This window comes from Salarias fasciatus, chromosome 7 (assembly GCF_902148845.1).
Source record: "Salarias fasciatus chromosome 7, fSalaFa1.1, whole genome shotgun sequence".
NCBI lineage: Eukaryota > Metazoa > Chordata > Actinopteri > Blenniiformes > Blenniidae > Salarias > Salarias fasciatus.
The window spans coordinates 30,498,201-30,519,078 of NC_043751.1; the positions used below are offsets into that span (position 1 = coordinate 30,498,201).

A 20,878-nucleotide genomic window follows, 5' to 3' on the forward strand; every position below is an offset into this window, starting at 1 on the left:
TCGTTAAGAGGCGGCGAGAGAGGAGAGCGCAGCCCAGAAATCCACTCAGCACGAACGCAGGGCTGGAGAGCAGGAGCTGCAGTATGCAAAAGACACACACACACACACACACACACACACACACACACACACACAGCTCGCTGGATGTATCTATCATCATATACATTCTAATAATTAAATATCCGTCTTCTGCTCGGTGTGAAAGTCACCGATGTAAATAGCAGCCGGGTGTATTTATATAGAACTGGCAAGCTGCCTGATTGATCCGAAACATTACGCTACTGTCCTCCAACACACACACACACACACACACACACACACACACACACTGTATGTGCGTGTGTGTGAGGAACAGAAACATTAACCTCGTGTTAATGCAGTTCGTAATGACAGAGTTAATATTTGCAGTTCGGATGTTTTCAGGTGTTTTTTTGTAGAAACCAGCAGCATCTCCTGCTCCGTTCTGCCGCGTCGAGCTCTCCTCACGGTCGGGTTCATGAACCCGGAGAACGATTTGCGTACTTATATCGTTCTGTGCTCAGAAATGGACGAAGGGACAGAAGTCGCATGAGGACTGTGGTTGGAACTGAGACCCAAAAGATCGATTTCCATGAACTCATTCAGGAGTCGAGCATCATTTCTGCAGAGCTACACAAAGATAAAGATATGATTCGACTCCAAAACAATACGACGCTTAGTCTAAATTCTCATCAACATCTTCTCCTGTTTTTCGCCTTCCTGCCTCATTGCATCATGGGAATAAGTATAACTTAGTGTCTCCATCAGGTTCCCTTCACATCTGGGCAGCAGTGTGAAAGTCAGCATTTAATTCTATATATGCAGCTCAATAATCATCACAAACAAAGCAAAATGATCTGGAACCATAAAACACTGATTACATATCCACAAATTGTATTTTAAGGTTGTGTTTATGAAGTTTCTGTCAGTTTAAAATGATATAAAATGTACCTTTTAGTTGCTTTAGCCATTTTAAACATTTTGGTCGTTCTTTTCTGTATAGCAGCATCTGAGCTGATGGTTTTAGCTATTTTACTGGGTTTTTTTTTCTTAATCCAGAAGTTAAGCATCTTTTTCTGAGAATTAGTCTGGCATGCAGAAATAGTTCATTTACATATAATTTATTGAACATTCCAGGAAGTCACTGCGGTGGAGCTGAGTTCATGTTGAGTCAGGACGGGCACACACCAGGAAACCCGACAGAAAGGACTGGTTTCTTTGACGTTTTTACAATACCTGTAAGGTTTTAGTTCTAGCCACATGCTAACACATGCTAAGCTAGCATAACAGTGTTAACTCAGCCAGCATGCAGCTGCAGCCTCACAGGCAAGAAGCAGCAGAAGTTTTTCCTGGATTTCTGTGGTGACGTTTCGGATGTCTCTTCAGATTTGTGTTTTTCCAGCTATCCTTTGATCGCATTTCCTCCCTCCATTAAAAAAAGACAACCGTATCGATCTGTTCTCCAAATAAAAATAAACCCAGATAGCATCCGCTTTCTTCCTTGCGCAAAGTATTTTTCTCAGTTTTTCTCTGTAGTTTATTTCGTCTTAGTTCCCTTCAGCGACATTGACTCCAACACACACACACACACTTGCACACACACTTCCAGACGAGACAGGAATTAACCAAAACCAAAAGTCTCTGAAGTGTAGTTTGTTCAGATTTCATTGATTGAGTTACATATTTCTATAATCCCTTTCTATCACGTCGCCGCCGGCTCATCGGGAAGCTTTTTTAAAAATGTCGCCGGCTGCTTCATTGTGTGGAGTAAAGCAGTGTCTTTGCCTCCTGACTCGGCAGAAAGCTGGTTCAGACGCGCCGTACTTAACCTGGCGGAGATGAGTGGCGGGAGGAAGCTGGGAGATTAGTTCCCACGTGGGCGTCTTGTCAGGCGGATTGCCTCACAGCGTCGCCCCAACCTGCTTCTGTCCGCCTTTATCGGGCGGCTGCTTCCCGCCGTCTGGTCTGCTGTTCCTAACCGCCCGTCACATGTGCAGCCCGTCGGCCCGGCCGGCCGTCCGGCCGTCCAGCTGTCTCCCTCGGTCTCCGTGTCCTCGTGTCGGCGGCGCTGAAAGACGTCCTGGCATTTAGAACAGCAGGACGGCCTCTTGGAGCTCCGGGCCCCGAAATGTCAGCTCAGCCTGCTGGTGATGCTCGCTGCTGTCGCTGTCCTCACTCCCGCCGTCGCGCTCTCCGTCGTTTCTCTTTTTAATTTGGAACTCGCTCAGTTTTCTGTGATTTCGGTTTATGAGCCTGTTTCCCGTCCCGTACCCTCCGGATCCTTCTGGACTCGATCCGCTGCCTGTGGCGCTCGTACAGGCCGTCTGCACTTTAACGACACTCCCAGATTACGCTGCGGCTGCGCTTTTACAAAAATGCATCTCAGTTCGTGGGAGTTGTGGAAAATTATGACAATGCTCAATATTTGACAAACCAGATGGTGACTTTATCGGGTGATCCTGTTTACATGAAGACTCAGAGTGATCAGACTGATGAGCGGGTTTGCATGAACCAGTGGATCAATCCCATAATGCTTTGCACGGTGACATTACGTCTTCATAACATGCACACCTGATCCTACATTGTGCTCTACGGCGTTGAGCGGTTGTTCTTTCACCACCACGTTGGTCAATGGGATTGCAAACAGCGTTCCACCAACTCCCTTTGATCCTGATTCGATGAGTCGACCAAATCCAATCGGATTGGACTGTTACATGACACTTCTTAACTGGATCAGTGTTTCGTGGTCGAGCTGCTGTGGGTTTTTCTTTCATTCTTACTCATCCCAGGCGCACAGTGCTTCAGCTGCATTCTGTACTTTATTGCGTATAAAGCAATAAAGTTGTGTTTAATGTTTACATTTTCAAGGTATGAATTGTGAAATAAGTCTAACTTCTTCACTTGAAAAAAAAAATGATTGAAATGTGTATAAACATAAAGTTCCACAAAGGTTTATGCTCAGCAATTTTAAATTTCACTCCGGTAATTTATGACAGCAGGAAACGTTTCCATTCATACACACTCTTCCCAGTGTGTGTGTCTCTGTGTGCGAGCTGTTTCTGTGCCTGTGCTCCAGCAAACCCTTCCTCCAACGCCTCGTTTTTCTCGTTTGTTGCGTGTGTGTGTGCAGGATCATCCACGAGGACGGCTTCTCGGGCGACGACGTGAAGCAGTACAAGCCCGTGGTTTACAGCAACACCATCCAGTCGCTGGCGGCCATCGTCCGTGCCATGGACACGCTGGGCCTGGAGTACAGAGACAAGGAGCGCAAGGTCAGCAGCCGTCCTCACACTCCGCAGACCTTCCGGACGGCAGAGACGTGACACTCGCCGATGGTTTGCTTCATCCTCCGACCCCGAGTGCGGCGTGAGAATGAGTGTGTGGTTTGGTGAGAGGCCTCTGAGTGCCTGACGTGGACGGACTGCGTTTCAGATCCCGTGCCGGTCGCGATTCGGTGTCCCTGTGATTTGATCTCTGCTGATATCCCAGCTCTGACCTCTTTGAAACGGCCCGTCCCTCCGTGGAGCTGTGCAGAAGAGCTTCATCATATTTTGATGGCCGCGCTGTGATTGTACGGAACGTGTCGCGGTCGGCGCAGGAGAAGACTGTAATTAACATGCGTGTTGACGCGTTCCTGCGTGTGCTGGACTCTGACACAGTCATGCAGTGTACAGAAGGTGGAAGGCGGATTCATGAAACGGTGTTTTACGCTGCTGTGTTGTGGAAAACTGGGAAATAGTCCCTCAGAACATCACAGCAAAGGGTTATTAATCTTAAAGCAACTGAATCAGGTCAACTGAACTCCGCTACCTGCTTCAGGTCTCTTACCTGAGCAGGTGAATATTGAATACTTGCTCCTCAGCACTGTCCATGTTGTATTTCAGAGACTCGCCTCCTCCAGTGTTCATTCAGGAGTGATTGGACGTGTCGCCTCATCCTCCCATTCTTGTGCCAAAATTCCTTCATGCCAATCTAAGTTAGTCCTGCCTCCAAATCCTCTAAATCCTAAAGCATACAAGTTCAATATATGAGGCGTTAATTGAGGATTATGAGTCTAATCCACAGCAGAGCATCGGTTCTATCTGGATCCGGAGCAACGGGACGAGGTTAATTAGAGATGTGAGGCTGGAGCCACACAGAGTTTCATTATACCGCCGTCCCCCGGCTGCTGCCTTTCTTCCAGGTTGCAGATTTACATAAATCAGAGCAGCGAGAGAAGCGAGGACTTCTCACTGACGGAGACACAATGATCCACATGTTCAGGATGTGGTGTGTGTTCGCTGTCCCACCATCGGCTGACTCCATATGCATATGGATGCCAATCAGCTTGAACAGAAGTGCTTGAAAGTGTTTTTTCCTCGTGGTTCCACTCCTGGCTTTGTCCGGCTGAAGACTGGAGACTGCGCTGCAGCAGCAGATCTCCCGCCGCTCCCTGACTGGAGGACAGGCTTAGCCTCTTGGCGGTCACGAGGCTGTCTTGAGAGACGCGCCGCTTGAATATCGGCGGATAAAATATCAAAATTTCATCTCTTCTCTCTCCCCCTCAGACAAAAACGGCCTCACTAAAGGCTGCATGTCATTGGATGCAACCTTATCCAAAGGCACGGAATATTTTTAATCACAACGGCGCTATTGATACTCCGGGAGAGGCTGAGATAACAATACAGCTATTGATTAGGAAGGGATATCCGTCTGTGTGTGTGTGTGTGTGTGTGTTGTGTGGGTTGTGTGTGTGTGTGTGTTTGTTATATTTCAGAGGTCATGCATTTACAGGTTGCTCTCTGTTGAGGAGGAGCTAAACTGATTCCTGAATTGTCCTTCTGGCTGTTCGCCACTGCCGCCTCACCGCTGCACCACTGCTGTGTGGAGTTTGCATGTTCTTCTGATCATGCTGTGTACGCTCCTAGCTGGCGGGGGGGGGGCGGTTCTCCTGCTCTCCTCCCCTCCACAGACGTGGTGGTTGTTGTTGGTTGTCGGCTCCGCTGTGTCTGTTTGTGTGTGACCCATCGGTCAGGTCCTGTAGGACAGCCAGAGGATGGATCCTGCAGTGTTTTGAACTGGACTCAGCTCAGATCCAGCCTCCAGCGTTGTGGAGTGAAAACAGAAGGAAAGGCGATTATTCAACAGAATATGGCGAGAGACACCGGAAAAGGGGGGGGGGGCTCCAGACGGAGCAGTGTTTACACTGTAGTAGACATCTGACTTCCCCTCAGAGTCCACCAGACCACCGAGACCCAGCAGAGGGGTCTGAGGCTCAGAGTGAGGCTGGCTCCAGCCCTCCGCCTGCCGCTCTCAGCTCATCCTCTGATAACCCTCCCGCCCTCCTGCCTCTCTGGCCTTCACCAGTTGCTGTGGCAACCCAGTGTTTTGCCTTGCTCTCAACACATTCCGCAGGCCTGTGTCCAAGGGCGGCGTGACACACACACACACACACACACACACACACACACACGCACACACACACGGAGCACGTGTACACACAGCGATAGCTGGCTTGAAATAGACGCTTGTTGTCACCGACGTACGAATCTTGAAGCCCGCTCCCGCTCCGGTCCGCTGGAGGCTGTGAGGAGTTTTATCAACCGGGCGTTTTCATTCCTGTTTATTGATGATCAGCCGACGCTCACCACAAACTCACCTTCACTGCGCTGGCTGTTTGTGTGCATGCGTCCGTTTTCTTCAACACTTCATCTTTATTCCTCCAAAATGATGAGTGTGAAACGAGTCTTCGTCTGTTGAAGCAGATCATGCAGGACGTGAACAGCTGGATGCCGTTGACCCAGAGACGGTGTGATTTATCACTTACCGTGGCCGGTTTTCTCTTCTCCTTTCCTCTGTGATATTTAAGTGCTAACTTAACATTGAGTTTAATTTTCATGCACATCTGACCTGTTCACTAATTGAAGTATTTCCTTTGTTAGTCTGACATTGTTGACATTATTAAACATTGTTCACCCTGCAGGATTTCTCCAGGATGCTTTACGTTTGAGCCTGTGTCAGTACGTACTGTACACACTTCACCGTTCGGTTCATTAGTGAGGCGGAGCTGCTCTTGCTTTCTCCTCCATCTCTCCTCTGTGCTGCTCCCGCAAAACCGCCATGTGACTCCTTTCACCCGAGTCCTTTGAAAAGCATCGGTGGAGGCTAACAGTTAGCCTCCAGCGCAGGCCTGTGTGTGTGTGTGTGTGTGTGTGTGTGTGTGTGTGTGTGTGTGTGTGTACCATACTGATGCATTGGCCCCAGGCTCCTCTTTCCATACACTAATTGCTTCAATGCATCCACACAAGGCTGGTGACATTACAGGATGTGCATGCATGCATGCTGGAGCTTATTTTTAAAATGTGGGGAGACCTGCTTGAACAAATACATGAAGTCAGAGGCCGAATGGTGCCAGCGGTACACACACACACACACACACTGTACTGTACATACATGTGTGCATGGATGTGAGAGAAACACTCAGGAACGATAGAATGGACTATTGAAGGAGTGACTGGAGGAGAAGCTGACAGACACTCTGCTGCCTGCTGTTGTGGAAACCAGCGAGCCCGTCTCATGGGTTAGTCTGTGTGTGTGTGTGTGTGTGTGTGTGTGTGTGTGTGTGTGTGTGTGTGTGTGTGCAGATGATGTGGGTTTATGAGCCACGCCCCTCTGAGGATCATGCTCCCACTGCTCGTTAAAGAATAAAACAAGCAGCAGGAGTGTGTTTGAGTGTGTGTTTGTGGATGAAGGTGTGATGGACGGACCTGCAGGAGAGTTGGCTTCACTGCACACAGCTCTAAACTACTCAGACACACACGTCCCTCACCTGTCTGAGGAAGACATGACAAAAACACAAACAGCACCAAAAAAAGAAGACTAAATTGCTGTTTGCCTCGTTGGCGTCAGTTTGATCAGATTGATCCTGCTCTTATGTTTCGTTCCTTTTAAAAACAGCTGCTGTTGGTGTTTATGTTCTGTGTTCTTCAGGTTCTTAGCAGCCTCCTCGGGAAGCGGAGGCTGTTTACACACACTGTTAGAAAAATTCAGATTTCTCTGTTCTAAAAATAACTCCCATCTCCGAGTCTTTATGCTCCGTTTTCTGCTGAGTGACTCCAAATTAGTGTCTGGCCCTTTTCTTTACACTTATTTAATGTTTTCTTTATGGATCCACAGACTGAGAAGCTCTTTAATGATCAGGTGAAAGGACTCCTCACTCATTCATCCTGAAACTTTTAAAAGGGGGAAACATCAAGTTTCAAAGGATGGAGCAGGAAATGGAACACCACGAGGGGTGGCTGGATCAAAGAGTGTGTGTGTGTGTGTGTGTGTGTGTGTGTGTGTGTGTGTGTGTGTGTGTGTGTGCGTAAATGGGATGGGTTAAGTCCATTTACCACAATAGACCATCGCGATCTCCACACACACACACACACACACACACACACACAGAGGAGGTTACAGATCGGTGTACTTTGATAGATCCCCTCCAGCCAGGTGAAGAAGGTCATTGCATGGACAGGAGCTCCACTACACACACACACACACACACACACACACACACACACACACACACGTGCGCTGGCACTCGCTCGGGTTCAGAGGTTTGAAGCTTTTTCGGGTGTGTGTTTTTAATAGTGTGTGTTTGAAGTGTGTGTCAGTCTGCCACCTTCCTGCAGTGCTGAGCTGCCTTTGATATCTCTCTCTCACACACACACACACACACACACACACACACACACACACACACACACACACACACACACCTCCTCTTGTTATTTTCAGCCTCATCCTTTTGTCTCCCCCCTCTTCACATCTCCATCGTTCATTCCTCCCTCCACTCCTTCTCATTTGCCGTCCACTCCCTCCCGTCCCTCTGTCACTCCCCGTCCCCTCCACTCCCTCCTGTCTTCTCCACTCCCTCCGTCCCTCCTGTCCCTCCCACTCCCTCCTGTCTCTCCCATCCCGCCCCTCCTCCCACTCCTTCTCATTTTGCCGTCCACTCCCTCCCGTCCCTCCTGTCACTCCCGTCCCTCCCGTCCCTCCACTCCCTCCCGTCCCTCCCGTCTCTCCCGTCCCTCCACTGTCCCTCCACTCCCTCCCGTCCCTCCACTCCTCCTGTCTCTCCCATCCCTCCCGTCCCTCCACTCCCTCCGGTCTCTCCCATCCCTCCCGTCCCTCCCGTCCCTCCCGTCCTCTCTCTCTTCTTCTCAGCCCACTTTTCATTTTCCACCTACTCTCCATCTCCTCTCATCTTATCTGTTCTTCCCTCTTCATCGGCTGCGCGTAGCGGTGTGGTTTCCTCCCCTGCGTCTCCGTGGTTTGTTACGTTCGTTGAACCGATCTCCAATCTAATTGATCATAAGCTCAGATCCCACATGGACGCCTGATTGGCTGTTCTGGGCTAAGTAGACACTCGATCTTTATTCCCGCCCACCCGCCCCGGTGATGAGGTCTCTGCTTACTGCAGCTGGCTAATTAACACAAACACACACTGTGGATTTTCAGCTGTGTGTGCGTGTGTGTGTGTGTGTGTGTGTGTGTGTGTGTGGAGAAAGACGGAGAGATAAATTTAGTAAAGCAGAGCTCGTGCATGGTTGAAGTGAGATTGTCAGTGTGAAGACGTGAGCCGTCTCCTAGCAACAGAGGGATTTTGATCCCATACCTGTGATTTGGGAGTGTGTTTTCATTGGCGCCTTCGCTCCAGGAGTGGCCGGGGTGGAAATGTGAAGCGTGTCTTTGTAGCTGCGGCGGCACGTGAGGCTTCGCTGCACGCCGTCGGCAGCGGCTCACTTTACCGTCTGGTCCGAGTCCCGGGACGGACCGGGACCTTGCGTCCGGAGGCGCGCAGGTTTAGCCTGAGTGTGTGTGTGTCTGCCGGCGCCAGGCCCTGTGGTGGAGAGCCAGCAGTGCATGCTGGGACGGGATCCAGCATCAACAGGCCGAGCGCTTCAGAAACGGGGGGGGGGTGGCGACTCCGTCACGTCTCATTGATGCTGACCGGGGAGGACACCAGCAGAGGAATGTCTCGGCATCATTCAGACATGGCTGCTACTTCAGTTTGTCCAGCTTCAAGATCACTTCTATCCTGACTGGAAATCCCAGTTACTGCTGTTCTTTGAACCGTATTTCTAATCAACAGTTGAGTGAAATGGCAATTTCTGTGTGTCCGTTTTCAAATCAGCAGGAGCAGTAACGTCTCTGACGCTCTGTCTTTTCATGACTATCATTAATCTAAATTATTCAACCAAAAAAAAACATGATTCCATTCATGTCAGTGTCTTAGTTACAGCAGATTTAAGCTCCACTGCTTGGAAGTCGGGGAGTAAATGCATCAAAACACATTCAGATATTATTGTAAACTGCTTTTTTTTTTTTTTTTTTTTTTTTTTGGCAACACCAACCGATTATTTTCAACAAGGTTCCGTCACCAAAGCAAAAGAGCACAACAACACGGTCTGAGGAGAAAGTGAACTGCGTTGAGTGAAGAGCGGTTCAGGATTAATATGTTCATTTATCACAACAGACCGAAACTCCATGAAGTGTGTTTCAGGTTCCAGGATGATGTTTGTCTCACTCAAGCTGCAGTAAATATAAAAGTCTGACTGTTCTTCACCTGAAAGTTCCCCATTAAAAGCAGAAACAGCTGCTGTGCTGAGAGCTGCAGGAGCTTCAGCCGCAGGAACACTCTGCTTCTCAGCACTGTAGCTCCGTTTTGACCTCGGGGTTGGGATTTCTTGTGTCTCTGTTCTTTGTTTCCCCCAAAATAAATAAATACATGTGACCAACATGCACAGATTTGAAGCCTCGTCTGCTTTGGAGAGATAAACAGCGATTGAGGCTCCGTGCTGAAAAGCACGGAGTCATTTTGTGGCGAGAGCTGTGTGAGGTGCGTCTGCAGGATGCAATCAGGGACCATGGGAGCTCCAGCTCAGGAAAGTACCCTGTGCTCAGTAACTGGATCAGCATGGAAAAAATGATGGAAAGAAAAGATAAATGCTTCTCGTGCTGCTTTCTTCTAAAAAAAACAAAAAAACCTGATGTGGGGATGTAAACGAGTTATTTGGCACTTAGCCTTATCATTCAAACCAGAAATAAGTCACAGGTGACACAGAGAGCATCAAGCTGACTCGTTTAGAAGAGTTTAATTGAGTTTTGACTTTTTTTTTTGTGTAAAATAAGACAACTAATGACAGTCTCTGCCGACGGTACAGAAGACACGGTGTCATGGAGTCGGTCACCGGACAGACGCAGCGTCGCCCCGAGCAGCGATTCGTTCAGAACCATGCTGGTTATTTTAGTGGTGATCAGCCGCGGAGGGCAGGAGGCTGTGGGTGGGCGAGCAGCAGCATCTCCATGAGTCCGTCCCACTCCGCTCAGCCTCATCTGCCCCCCCGCCCGCCCCGCCCCGCCCCCCTGAACCAGCACTGGCTTTTAGATGGTAAAAGCCTGCTCGACACGTCAAAGTGCATAACGTCAGCCAGGCTCTGAGCCGGGCCTGAAGAGGAGCCAACACACACACACACACACACACACACTCACACACATTCAGCTGGATCAGGATCTCTAGGAATTGCCCATAGCTCCCAAAATTGCAGACTCAAACTCACCCACACACGCACACGCACACGCACACACGCACACACACACAGCTCGTCTCTCTGGCCTCTGGCCGGTGCTGCCAGCGTCATATGACCGCCACATGGACCCGTCTCGCCACGCCACGCCACACCCGCTCAGAAACCAGACCGTGATGCCTCGCTCCCGTCGCTCCCGTCGCCCCCGGTTACTCCGCCCGCCACTCAGCCGGGCTGCTCGACCAGGCGGGTCGGGAGTTAGTGGACGTCTTAGCGGCTGAAGGGAAACGTTGAGCTTTTGGCTTCGGGAGTCCAGATTTAACATCTGACTCATGATCTTTAATCTTTTGGCTCTTTTGCCGGTTTGTCTCATCTGACTGATTAGATTTAATCACTGGAACTTGGCGGTCCTGGTGTTGGTGCTGAATGACTCAGGGTTTGTTTTTTTGTTCTTTTGTGTCGTTGTTTTGTTGTCTTTGTAGTTTTTTTGCTTGGTTTATGATCGTTAGCTCTTCTCACTTTCTCTGTTACGACACACAAAGTCTTGAGAAGGTTCCAGCCAATCGAAACGTCTCATTCTGCATGCAGGCCCCTCCCACCAGAACCTCAGAGATCATTTATATCTTGATATCTGTGTACTTGAGCTGCCAGCAAGCAGAGAAATGAAGCCCTGGACTCACATTCTGAACTGCCAGATAATACAAGCTGAGCTTATCTAAGAGAAGAGGAGGACAGGACTCATTCATTACACTTTATTTTTCCAGTTCCACAACCATAAATTCATAAAAAAAAGACATCCTGGCTGAGAGGGCAAAGCTCTGTCAAACTGTAAATTGATTTGTTGTGTATGAAGCGCAAACTGTTGCTTTTTTTAGAGGCTTTTATAGTTTTCGAGGCTGAAATATCTGAGATGTTCTGCAAATTTGGCACATTGGGCCTGAAAGGAGAAGCCGGTGTGTTCGAGCTGCGATGGAGCGGCAGCCTGTCCGGGGTTAAAGCTGCCGAGCTGCATGTCAGACTCCGCCCTGCTGCGACACACAGGGGTGAATGACAGTCACCTGACTGGGCAGGTCCTGGTCTGAGGTGGACCTGAAGGCGAGTCCCTGCACTAAAACCACCTGAAGCCCTCCGCTGTGGTCTCATTGAGCTCTGCAGGAAGCTGTGCTGGGCTGCAGGCTTCAGTCCCGGATGCTGGAGCGAGATCTGACGAGGTCCGACGCCTCCGGTTGTGACAGGATTCAGAGAAAAACGAATCGAGGTTTTTTTTTTTTTTTTTTACAGGGTTTTCTGCCACTGAGCTGCTCTGCAGGCTCGTGTGCGTTCACACAGAAAGATGTGTGTGTGTGTGTGTGTGTGTGTGTGTGTGTGTGTGTGTGTGTGTGTCCAGTAGTGAAGCTCGCTCCGGGGACGTGTGTGTGAACGACCTCAGGGATTCGGTTCTCAGGTGCTGGCAGAGGGAACATGGACCACTTCTCCCCAGCGAGCCCGAGCCACGAGGAAAAACATGAGAATTCTCCCTCAGGTGTAAAGCATGATGAATAGAGCTGTGGAGGAGAGAGAAGGGCACTGTGTGTGTGTGTGTGTGGTGTGTGTGTGGTGTGTTATCACATTTCCTTTCCTCTGCAAAACAGCCAAATGTCATCAATCGCTGCGTCAGTTCAGACCACAGTCCAGTGTAGCGGCGATAACAGGAAGTATTGTTTGCAAACATGCGCGCACACACACACACACACACACACACATACACACACACACACACCACACACACACACACACACGCAGTGTGCAGCGGTGCGATGGCTGCACAGGGACCCACAGGGGAAGAGATTTGTAAAGTGATGGAGACTGAGTTTCACAGTTAATATCGAGGACGTCCTCCTGTAATCACTCTCGCTGAATCAGGTCACGCTGAGAAGAAATATGTTCCGCAGCAATATACCAGTGTTTCAGAAGTTTTCAGGTCTTTAGATTATTGAATAAAATAAAAACAGTACAATATGGTGAGGTTTTTTTTTCATCTGCAATAAATGCTATATTTTCTTTTTTTTGATCCATGGGAACTGATGCCACAGTATGAATTTGAATATAACTCAGGATGCATAGAAACACCTTTAGGTCTGACAGGCTGATGGACAAAGAAATCTTATGACATTCATCAAAGAGGATGGATTTTTTTTCCCCTCAACACGGTTTTTCTCCTGTATAACTGGAGCAGATGAATTATAAATCACATTTTCTATGAGTGGAATTCGAGTCAGGCATATGCAGATACTGTAGCGCCACTTTAACGTTTGTGCTGCTTCAGCTGTGGAGACGTCCTCCGTCACTGGTTGATGGCTGGATATTTATCGGCTGTATCTCCAAACGGTCCGAAGCCGCCGAGCCTTTTTCTGGAACGGCGGAGCGCCGCCTGCGCCTCTTCCACGCCAGACTTTTGTGTCCCGACGTTCTGTTGTGGCTCTTCCAATCTGTCAACCAGCTGCTGGTGCAGCTAATTAGGTCAGGCTAAAAATACACACCTGCCTATAAGATGAATGTATCGTCTTTGTCATGCACACACCCCTCGTCTGTGTGTGTGTGTGTGTGTGTGTGTGTGTGTGTGTGTGTGTATGTGTGTGTGTGTCTCTGGCGCTCACGTGTTCCGCTGGCCAGCTGGAGGTTTTCGCGGCTCTGAAACTGTTCCTGTTGACGTGCGGTTCAGGCTCTGTTGCATGAAGTCGCTCCTCCATAAACACTCTGTTCTCTTATCTGTGAGCCGTTTCGATCATATCTGCCGTAACAGACTCCAGTATGAAGGGCGTCGGCTGGTGGAAGGCTCGCCGCCGCAACTAACTCTGTGATTATGACGTGATTAATATACCGACTATGATCTGGAGGTAAATATCTGTCCAGTGTTGAAGGATCAACTGAAGAGAAACAGTCTGATGCAGACGTTATGCAGACACCTTTTCACCAAGACGCAGGAACGCTTGACTCCAGACGTGATCAGCTGAGGGTCCACCGCTCACATGAGGACCCCGGCTGCTGTGCTTTTCTCGAAAACATGGAGGCGCAGTGAACAAAAAAAAAAAAAAAGATATGAATGACCCAAAACCTGCATTCTGATTGAATGAAGTCAACTAAATTCACTCAGCTCATTCTGTTAAATTGGTGGCTTTAATGAACATTTACTGATGAATTTTCTGTTGTAGCTGGGTTTTCTGGAGAGAGGAGGATGCTTTTGTGGCCTTTAAAGTTGTTGGTTTTTTTTCCTGCTTTACTTTATAGAAAACTAGCAGAGCAAAGTTTGTAAAAACCACAAATGAAGTCTTGAACAAACCGGAATTCGTTTGTCTGCGTTCTGTAGTTTTCACCACGCTGGACTTCACCTTACATCATCATACATGTAGGACTCTATAAGACCCCTGGTCTCACTCCAAGTGAAGGATTCTGAGATTTTGCATCTATGTGTCGTCTGTCTATGCTCGTCTCGTCCATCCCGGTATGCAGGTTCCGAGGTTACATGAAGTCCAGCTGTCTGGCTCTGCTGAAAACACAGCAGGTAGAATTACTCATATTCCATCACTCTAAAGTCCTCCGTAGTGCCAGAGGCGCTGAACAGCTGTTTATGACTGTCGGTGACTTGAGCAGGCTCGGAATTTAACAGGATAGTGTTTTTTTTTTTTTTTTATATAAAAAACATGTCCAATCATGCTGTTCCAATTCAAAGACAATCCTGTAAATAGCCGTGATCACAATATTGACCAGATAATCGTGATTATGATTTTTTTTTCCCATAATGGAGCAGTTCTGCTATTTCCTGTTGATCGTCACTTCTGAGCTCCGATCTTTTCATCTCTGAAGCAGCGGCGGTCTTTTAAAAAATAAAAACACGGCCGGGCCACAGATGGGTTCATGTCACTTCCAGTCACTGCTGCCTTTGCTAAATGATGATTGCAACATTAACTTCTTGTCATAAACTCAACATGATACTTAAAATTTAGAGTTTTAGGCCTCGTTTATATTCCAACACATGTAAAAGTTTTTCTGGACACAGTATCGAGACTGGCCTTCAGTTTTCCTCCTGCCGTGCAGACCTGTCCTGCGCTGCCGCCGCCCCTCACTCTCCGTCATGGCTACGTGTCGGTGAACGTGCCGCAAACATTACGACAGCCTGCGGCTCGCAGCTCTCCCTCGGCATCGGGCGAGTTCGGCCGCCGTCCTCCCGGGCTCATGCTCCGTCTCTGAGCCTCCACCTCCCTGCCGGAGCTCGCCTGCGATCAGAAACAAACAGGCAGCAGCGCCAAACGCCAAGAATCCGCCTTTTCAGTCACTTGCATCATGATGTGTCCTACTTTCAGTTTGGCTTCACACACAAGGTTCCTACAGTACAGGGAGTGTGTGTGTGTGTGTGTGTGTGTGTGTGTGTGTGCCTACTTTGCCTTGTAGATGTAAATTATGAAGGACATTTGAATGTATTTTTGATGACGGCCTCTGCAGCGGGCTGTGGGTTCCTCTCTGGTGTTTTCTGCGTGTGTGTGCGTGTGTGTGTGTGTGTGTGTGTTTTTGTAGGACGTGCAGGTCTGAACGCTCGCCGTTGTTACATTTCCCTCCCGTTGTTGTAGTTCTGTGGTTGACTATTCCTGATAACCAGCAGTTATCGGGAGAGATTTCACTGTGAAGCGTCTGACGGCTAATAAAATAACAAGAACTTAGCTGCGCTTGACTTTTCCACGGCCGTTGAAATGTGATAAATGCCTCATAATATTTATATTTTCAGCAGTTGTTTTAGTGGAAATGGGAGATATACAGGGTGTTTATTTGTGATGACAGCAGAAGAGGGGAATGTTTTCTTCATTGGGGGATTGATCAGAGATTTTAATTTGTAATGCAAACAAATGAAAGTGCCAAACCACAGACGAGTTCAGATTCGAGTTCATTTGGTGCGCTCTGTCAGGTGAAGTGGCTTCAACCAGATGAGAGGGGGAATTATCTTCGGGGGAGTTTTGCGTCCTGCAGCCAGGAGTTTATCCTTTTTATAATATTGCAGACTGATGTTGGAGGCTGCTCTGAATGTATTGATTTGAAACTGAATTTATTGTGATGAAGTATTTTACAACGTGAAAAATCTACTAATCCAAACCTGATATTTCAGGAAACTTGTTTCCAGAAACCTGTTTTTTAAACCGTGAAGTTTGCAGTACTCTTCATGCGCTTTCTCCCAGAATCCTCTGACTTTCTCCCCTTTTTGTTGAAAACCTGCAAACCGTGAAGACATTTTTTTTTTTTTTTTAATTATAGATGAAAGTAGTGCAGAGAGTGAAAGCAGCAGGAAGCTTACATTCAAACACCCTCCCAACGCGTTTGGCAGCGCTCGCGCTTTGCTTTCTGGATTAAAGCTGTTTTACAGCATAAATTGAACACACACACACACACACACACTTGATTGTCCGTCTGCTGCGTAATGCGGGATGATTCAAATTGCTGATATCGAAGCCTGAACATCACTCAGGAACGGCGGTTCTTCCTGATATGAATGAAAACGACTCGACGCTGCAGAAACAGCCTCAGTGGATAAATCCTTCCTCGACTTTCCGTGTTGTGATTTCACTGACCGGCGACGTCTCGGTGCCGCTGCGCGGCGGGTTTCTCTCTGAGCCTGCTCTGATTGGACGCTCCGGCCGGTCTTCTCTCCGGCTCCCCAGCAGACGCTGGTCGATCAGCGCCGCCGCTCCACTCAACCATCGCCAGGTTACCAGTGATCATTACGGCGCTGGCAGTGATGGCCGACGGGGCTGAGCCATCAGCGCATGTACGCAGACATGTACTCTTATGTGACCTGCGTTGTGTGTGTGTGTTGTGTGTGTGTGTGCCACATAATGTATGAATGCTTGACCTTGCCGCTGTTTCTACTACCAGGTAATAAAACTCTGACTCAGTTGTTTTGCAGCGTTGCGCTGTCTACAGTCATCTATGGCCACACACACACAACACACAACACACACACCATTAGAGATTGACACAGTCCACACACTGGAGGACAGGACCATGTCTGACATACCATGTTGCTGTCCTGCTCGAGCTCCGTCCACACACAGTTTACCTCACACACACACACACACACACACACACACACCACACACACACACGCGAAGTGGGCATGCTGCTAATTGCGTTTGTCAAAGGACACATTGTGAGCGGCGGACAGATGGAGGAGCTGCAGAGGAGAGCAGGCAGGAAAGTGGAGCAAAAGACGGCCGAGATAAACAACGACAGAGAAGGAGAAAATAAAAGAGAGCGAGAGTGAGAGAAGACGACAGAACACACCATGTGGCTCTTCCACACATTCAGTGACAGTAAACTCCAGCTTTCGCTCATTCAGGACGGCGTTTTGGAGGTGAAGGTGTATTTCTGTCAACCAGTAGTTCAAACACTTTGAAAATTAAAGTTTCTGCATCCTGATGTGGTTAAAGGGACGGTTTGCCTCCTAAAGTCTGAAACCAGTGAAGTGATATTTCTGGAGCGCGTGGGCCCGGGGATAAACTCAGGAGAAACCTGAACGCCGACGGCTTGCAGAAGCCGTCTCTCTTGAGGAGACTGAAGAGAAACGTTCAGCTCTTTATGCAAATCTGGAAATCCCAAAAACAACCTCAAGTCCTTTGTGCATTTTCAGTTGAGACAAATCCAGCAAATAAACAACACGATTCCCTCACATTCCACTCTTTAAAAGCATCTTTATATGGTAGAATATATGATCTGAAAGAAGCTGAAGGAGGCTGTCTGTCGAAAATGTGTCTGCTCAGCAGTGCTTATCATCAATCAAAGGGGAAAAAGACCATATCTTATATTAGAAGAAACCTGAAGCGATGGTCATTCATTTTTTGAGAAGCCCTGCTCCATCCATCATTCTGCCTCCCTTTAATTCACTTCCTGTTGTTTTCAGCATCACGGCGAGGAAAATGATGGTTAAACTTGGTGTTTTTCTTCGGCCATCGACGGTAAATGAAGTGCTCCTCCCGAGCGGCATGTCGCCCGTCTTTACAGATCAAAATGACGTCTCTGTCGTATTGATCGGAGGAATGCTCTGCACATTCAACCTCTGATCGACGGCTACCGGCCATCGCCGAGTAAAATCTGTTTAAAGGATTATTTCCCACTGAGATGATTCTTTATTTCCTTTTCGCAAATCCTCTGCTGAATGGTGATGGGAGATCAATCAATCAATGACCAGTTCTTAGAACTTTTGAAAACATCTTGACATAAAGTGCAACGTAAAAACTAATAGTTTCTGTGTGTGTGTGTGTGTGTGGTGTGTGTGTGTGTGTGTGTGTGGTGTGTGTGTGTGTGGGTGTGGGTGTGGGTGGGGTGTGGGTTGTGGTGTTGCACACTCACTCCTCTGCATTTGGAAGTAAATTCATGCCCGCTGACTAGCCGCTGCTAATTGAAGGTTAGCAGATAGCATGATACCATCAGCATATGGGTCTCTCTCTCCTCCTCATCCTTCTCTCTCCCTCTTCTCTCTCTCCCTCCTCTCTCCTCTCTCTCTCTCTCTCTCATCTCTCTCTCTCCTCTCGGCCCTTCTGTCTTCCGTCCCTGTCAATAGAGCTGTATTTCTGTCCACCTTCCAGCGCTGGCGTCACCCGGCTCGTATCGTTTGAGGCGCCTGGACTCCGCCGGGCTCGCCGCTCCTCCCCTGGATCCCGTCTCAGCCGCTGCATTATCAATATTACAACTTTTAAAATGAGGCCCTGCTGGTCGTTCTGATCAGGCAGGCAGAAGACCGGCGCCGACAGCAGCCCCGCTGCTTCGTGTCCCTTCAGCGTAGCTGCAACACAGCCCGGACGCTCACGGTGAGCGCCCATTTAATTCTGATGGCTGCTGTTGCCATGGCAACAGGGACACCTTGGGGAGGGGGAGGGGAATGGGGGGGAACCAGTGCACATCCAGAAAAATGCAAGGAAAGAGTGAGGGAGGGAAGGTCAGGAGACGGACAGGAGGAGGAGAAGTTGGCGGGCAGACGTGCAGGACGGAGGGGAACATCCTCCATTTGAGCGAGTTTACAGTAAACGTCAGCGGGAAAGAGGAAGAGTCGTCCTTCTGTCACGTCTTTATCTCCCCCTCCAGCTCTCCCGCTTCATCCCGCCTTCAATTATTACTCCATAAAAAGCTGCATCTGCCTGCTCATCAATAATTGAGCCTTAAAACGGTGGCGTCCCCTGTGTGGAGGCTCGGCCTTCGCTCCCATGTTCACAAAACCAAAACCCCGTTTTCCCCGCTTCGTCCCGTCCTCCTCTCTTCTTCACTCGCCTCTCTCTTCCTCCTGTTCAGTCTGGTCCGTACAAACATCTGGGCGTGTTTCGAGTTGCCTTCATCCAGCTGATGTTCTTGTCCAGTAATAAAAGGAAAATGTTGTTGACATTAGAGAACAGTGAATCATTAGGGCTGAAAAAGAATTTAATTTCAGGAGAGGTCAGAGAGGTCAGTCCTCTGATTCCCGAACGCGGCACATCAGCAGAGCCAGACTCATTTCTCCAGTAAATAATAGATCAGCCTGTGTGCTGCCGTCGTGACGCCATGTTTCTGCACATCAGGTTTTCCTTTGGAATTTAAGCATCAAGGATTCAGGTTGTTCGAGCTTTGCCGTCCGTGCTCTCCGAGCACGTGAAGGTCCAACGCCGTCACATCGGCCCAACGCCGTCACGTCGGTCCAACGCCGTCGGTCCAACGCCGTCACGTCGGTCCAACGCCGTCACGTCGGGCCCAACGCCGTCACGTCGGTCCAACGCCGTCACGTCGGTCCAATGCCGTCACGTCGGTCCAACGCCGTCACGTCGGGTCCAACGCCGTCACGTCGGTCCAAATGCCGTCACGTCGGTCCAACGCCGTCACGTCGGTCCAACGGTCCAACGCCGTCACGTCGGTCCAACGCCGTCACGTCGGTCCAACGCGTCACGTCGGTCCAACGCCGTCACGTCGGTCCGCTCATTAAGGAGCATCAGTGGGAATTAGTTGTGCAGCTGAACATGCAGCCTTGAACTCTGCGTTGACTGTTGGTGAAGACGTCGTGCGCCGCAGACGAGCTTTTCAAAAAGACGTTTAGTGTGGAATCCTTGGAACTCAGTGTTCATCTTCAGTGGCCGTTGTCGTTCCCCCCCCCCCCCCCCCCCCCCGAAGACCTGCTCAGATCCCCTCATGCTGAAACCTTAAGTGCTGCTTGTGCTGATCTGAGCGACGGATGGCTGGAGGGTTTGGTGTGTGTCAGTGCGAGCATTGTGCAACGCCACGACGTGCCCCCCCCCCCCCGCCGTGAACCGGCCTTTAATGAAGGAGCTGTCCTTCCTCCCCTCCCGCCCCTCCGAAGCGTCGCTGGCGTCCTCCTCTGCCTACGCGCTGCCTTTACATCCTCCTGCCTCTTTCATCTCCTTCATCCTGCCTTCTCTGCTCTGCTCTTCTGCTTTCATCCCTGCTGCTCGCCTCCCTCCTCACTGAACATTTCAACAAGCTTTTTTTTCTTTTGGCAGTGGAATTAAATCTGTGTAATGAAGGGCTTTATTCCTGAGTTACCAGCAGACCTGCATGCTAACACCCTCTTTGTGGCTCCACATGACACCAGTATTCTACCCCAGAATATCTAAGACCAGATCATTTCTTTCTTTTGGCATCAAAAAAACAAAAAAAAAAAAAGTTCTGATGAAGGAGTGATGTATCTTCCTGTCTTTTTCTGTTGTTCCTGACAGAAATGAATATTCAACCTGACGATACGCTGCCATTAAAGGCCTGTTTTCCTGCGCTATCCAAAGCGCTGCAGCGAGCATGCCAGGCCACGGGTTGGCGCTGTTGGTTGTTGTTTTTTGATGAAAACGTCTTCTCGCAGTATGAAATGACATGAGGACGTGAACTTTGTTCTTCTTCGGTCTGATTAGGAGGAGACCTCAACACTACCGATTCCCATGAGAATCTGGACGCCGCCGTTCTGGCCTGCTGAGCGTGTGCAGAGCAGCCGCGGAACTGTGGCGTTTGCACAGTGGCGGCGTTTTCAAGACGGAGCATTTTCAAAAAGTTGCACTTCCTGCTGTTTCCACGGCGATGGAGCCGGAGCTTCTCCAAAGGTAGCGTTTTCAGGAACGCCGAGCGCCGCTGTCGTGTAAACACACAGACAAGACGCCATGACGGTTTTCCAGCTTCATTTGAAAACGTGAAAACGTCATGAAACACAAGAATCGTTATTTTTTTTCTTATTGATTCCGAGTCGCCGTTCGCCGCCCAGCACTGCTGACGTTAATGAACCTGGAGGAAGTGGCGCTATTCACACAGAAGTTGAGTTTACC

General features: G+C 49.1%; 1 protein-coding gene across 3 annotated transcripts in view; it reads left to right on the forward strand.

The window, feature by feature from the left end:
- Positions 1 to 20,878, forward strand: part of LOC115391299 (guanine nucleotide-binding protein G(o) subunit alpha) — an 83,426-nt gene that overhangs the window by 19,593 nt on the left and 42,955 nt on the right. For all 3 annotated transcript variants that reach the window (XM_030095446.1, XM_030095447.1, XM_030095444.1), the window contains exon 3: positions 3,149 to 3,290. In XM_030095446.1, coding sequence (XP_029951306.1) covers positions 3,149 to 3,290 — 142 coding nt within the window. The remainder of the gene's footprint in view (positions 1 to 3,148; positions 3,291 to 20,878) is intronic.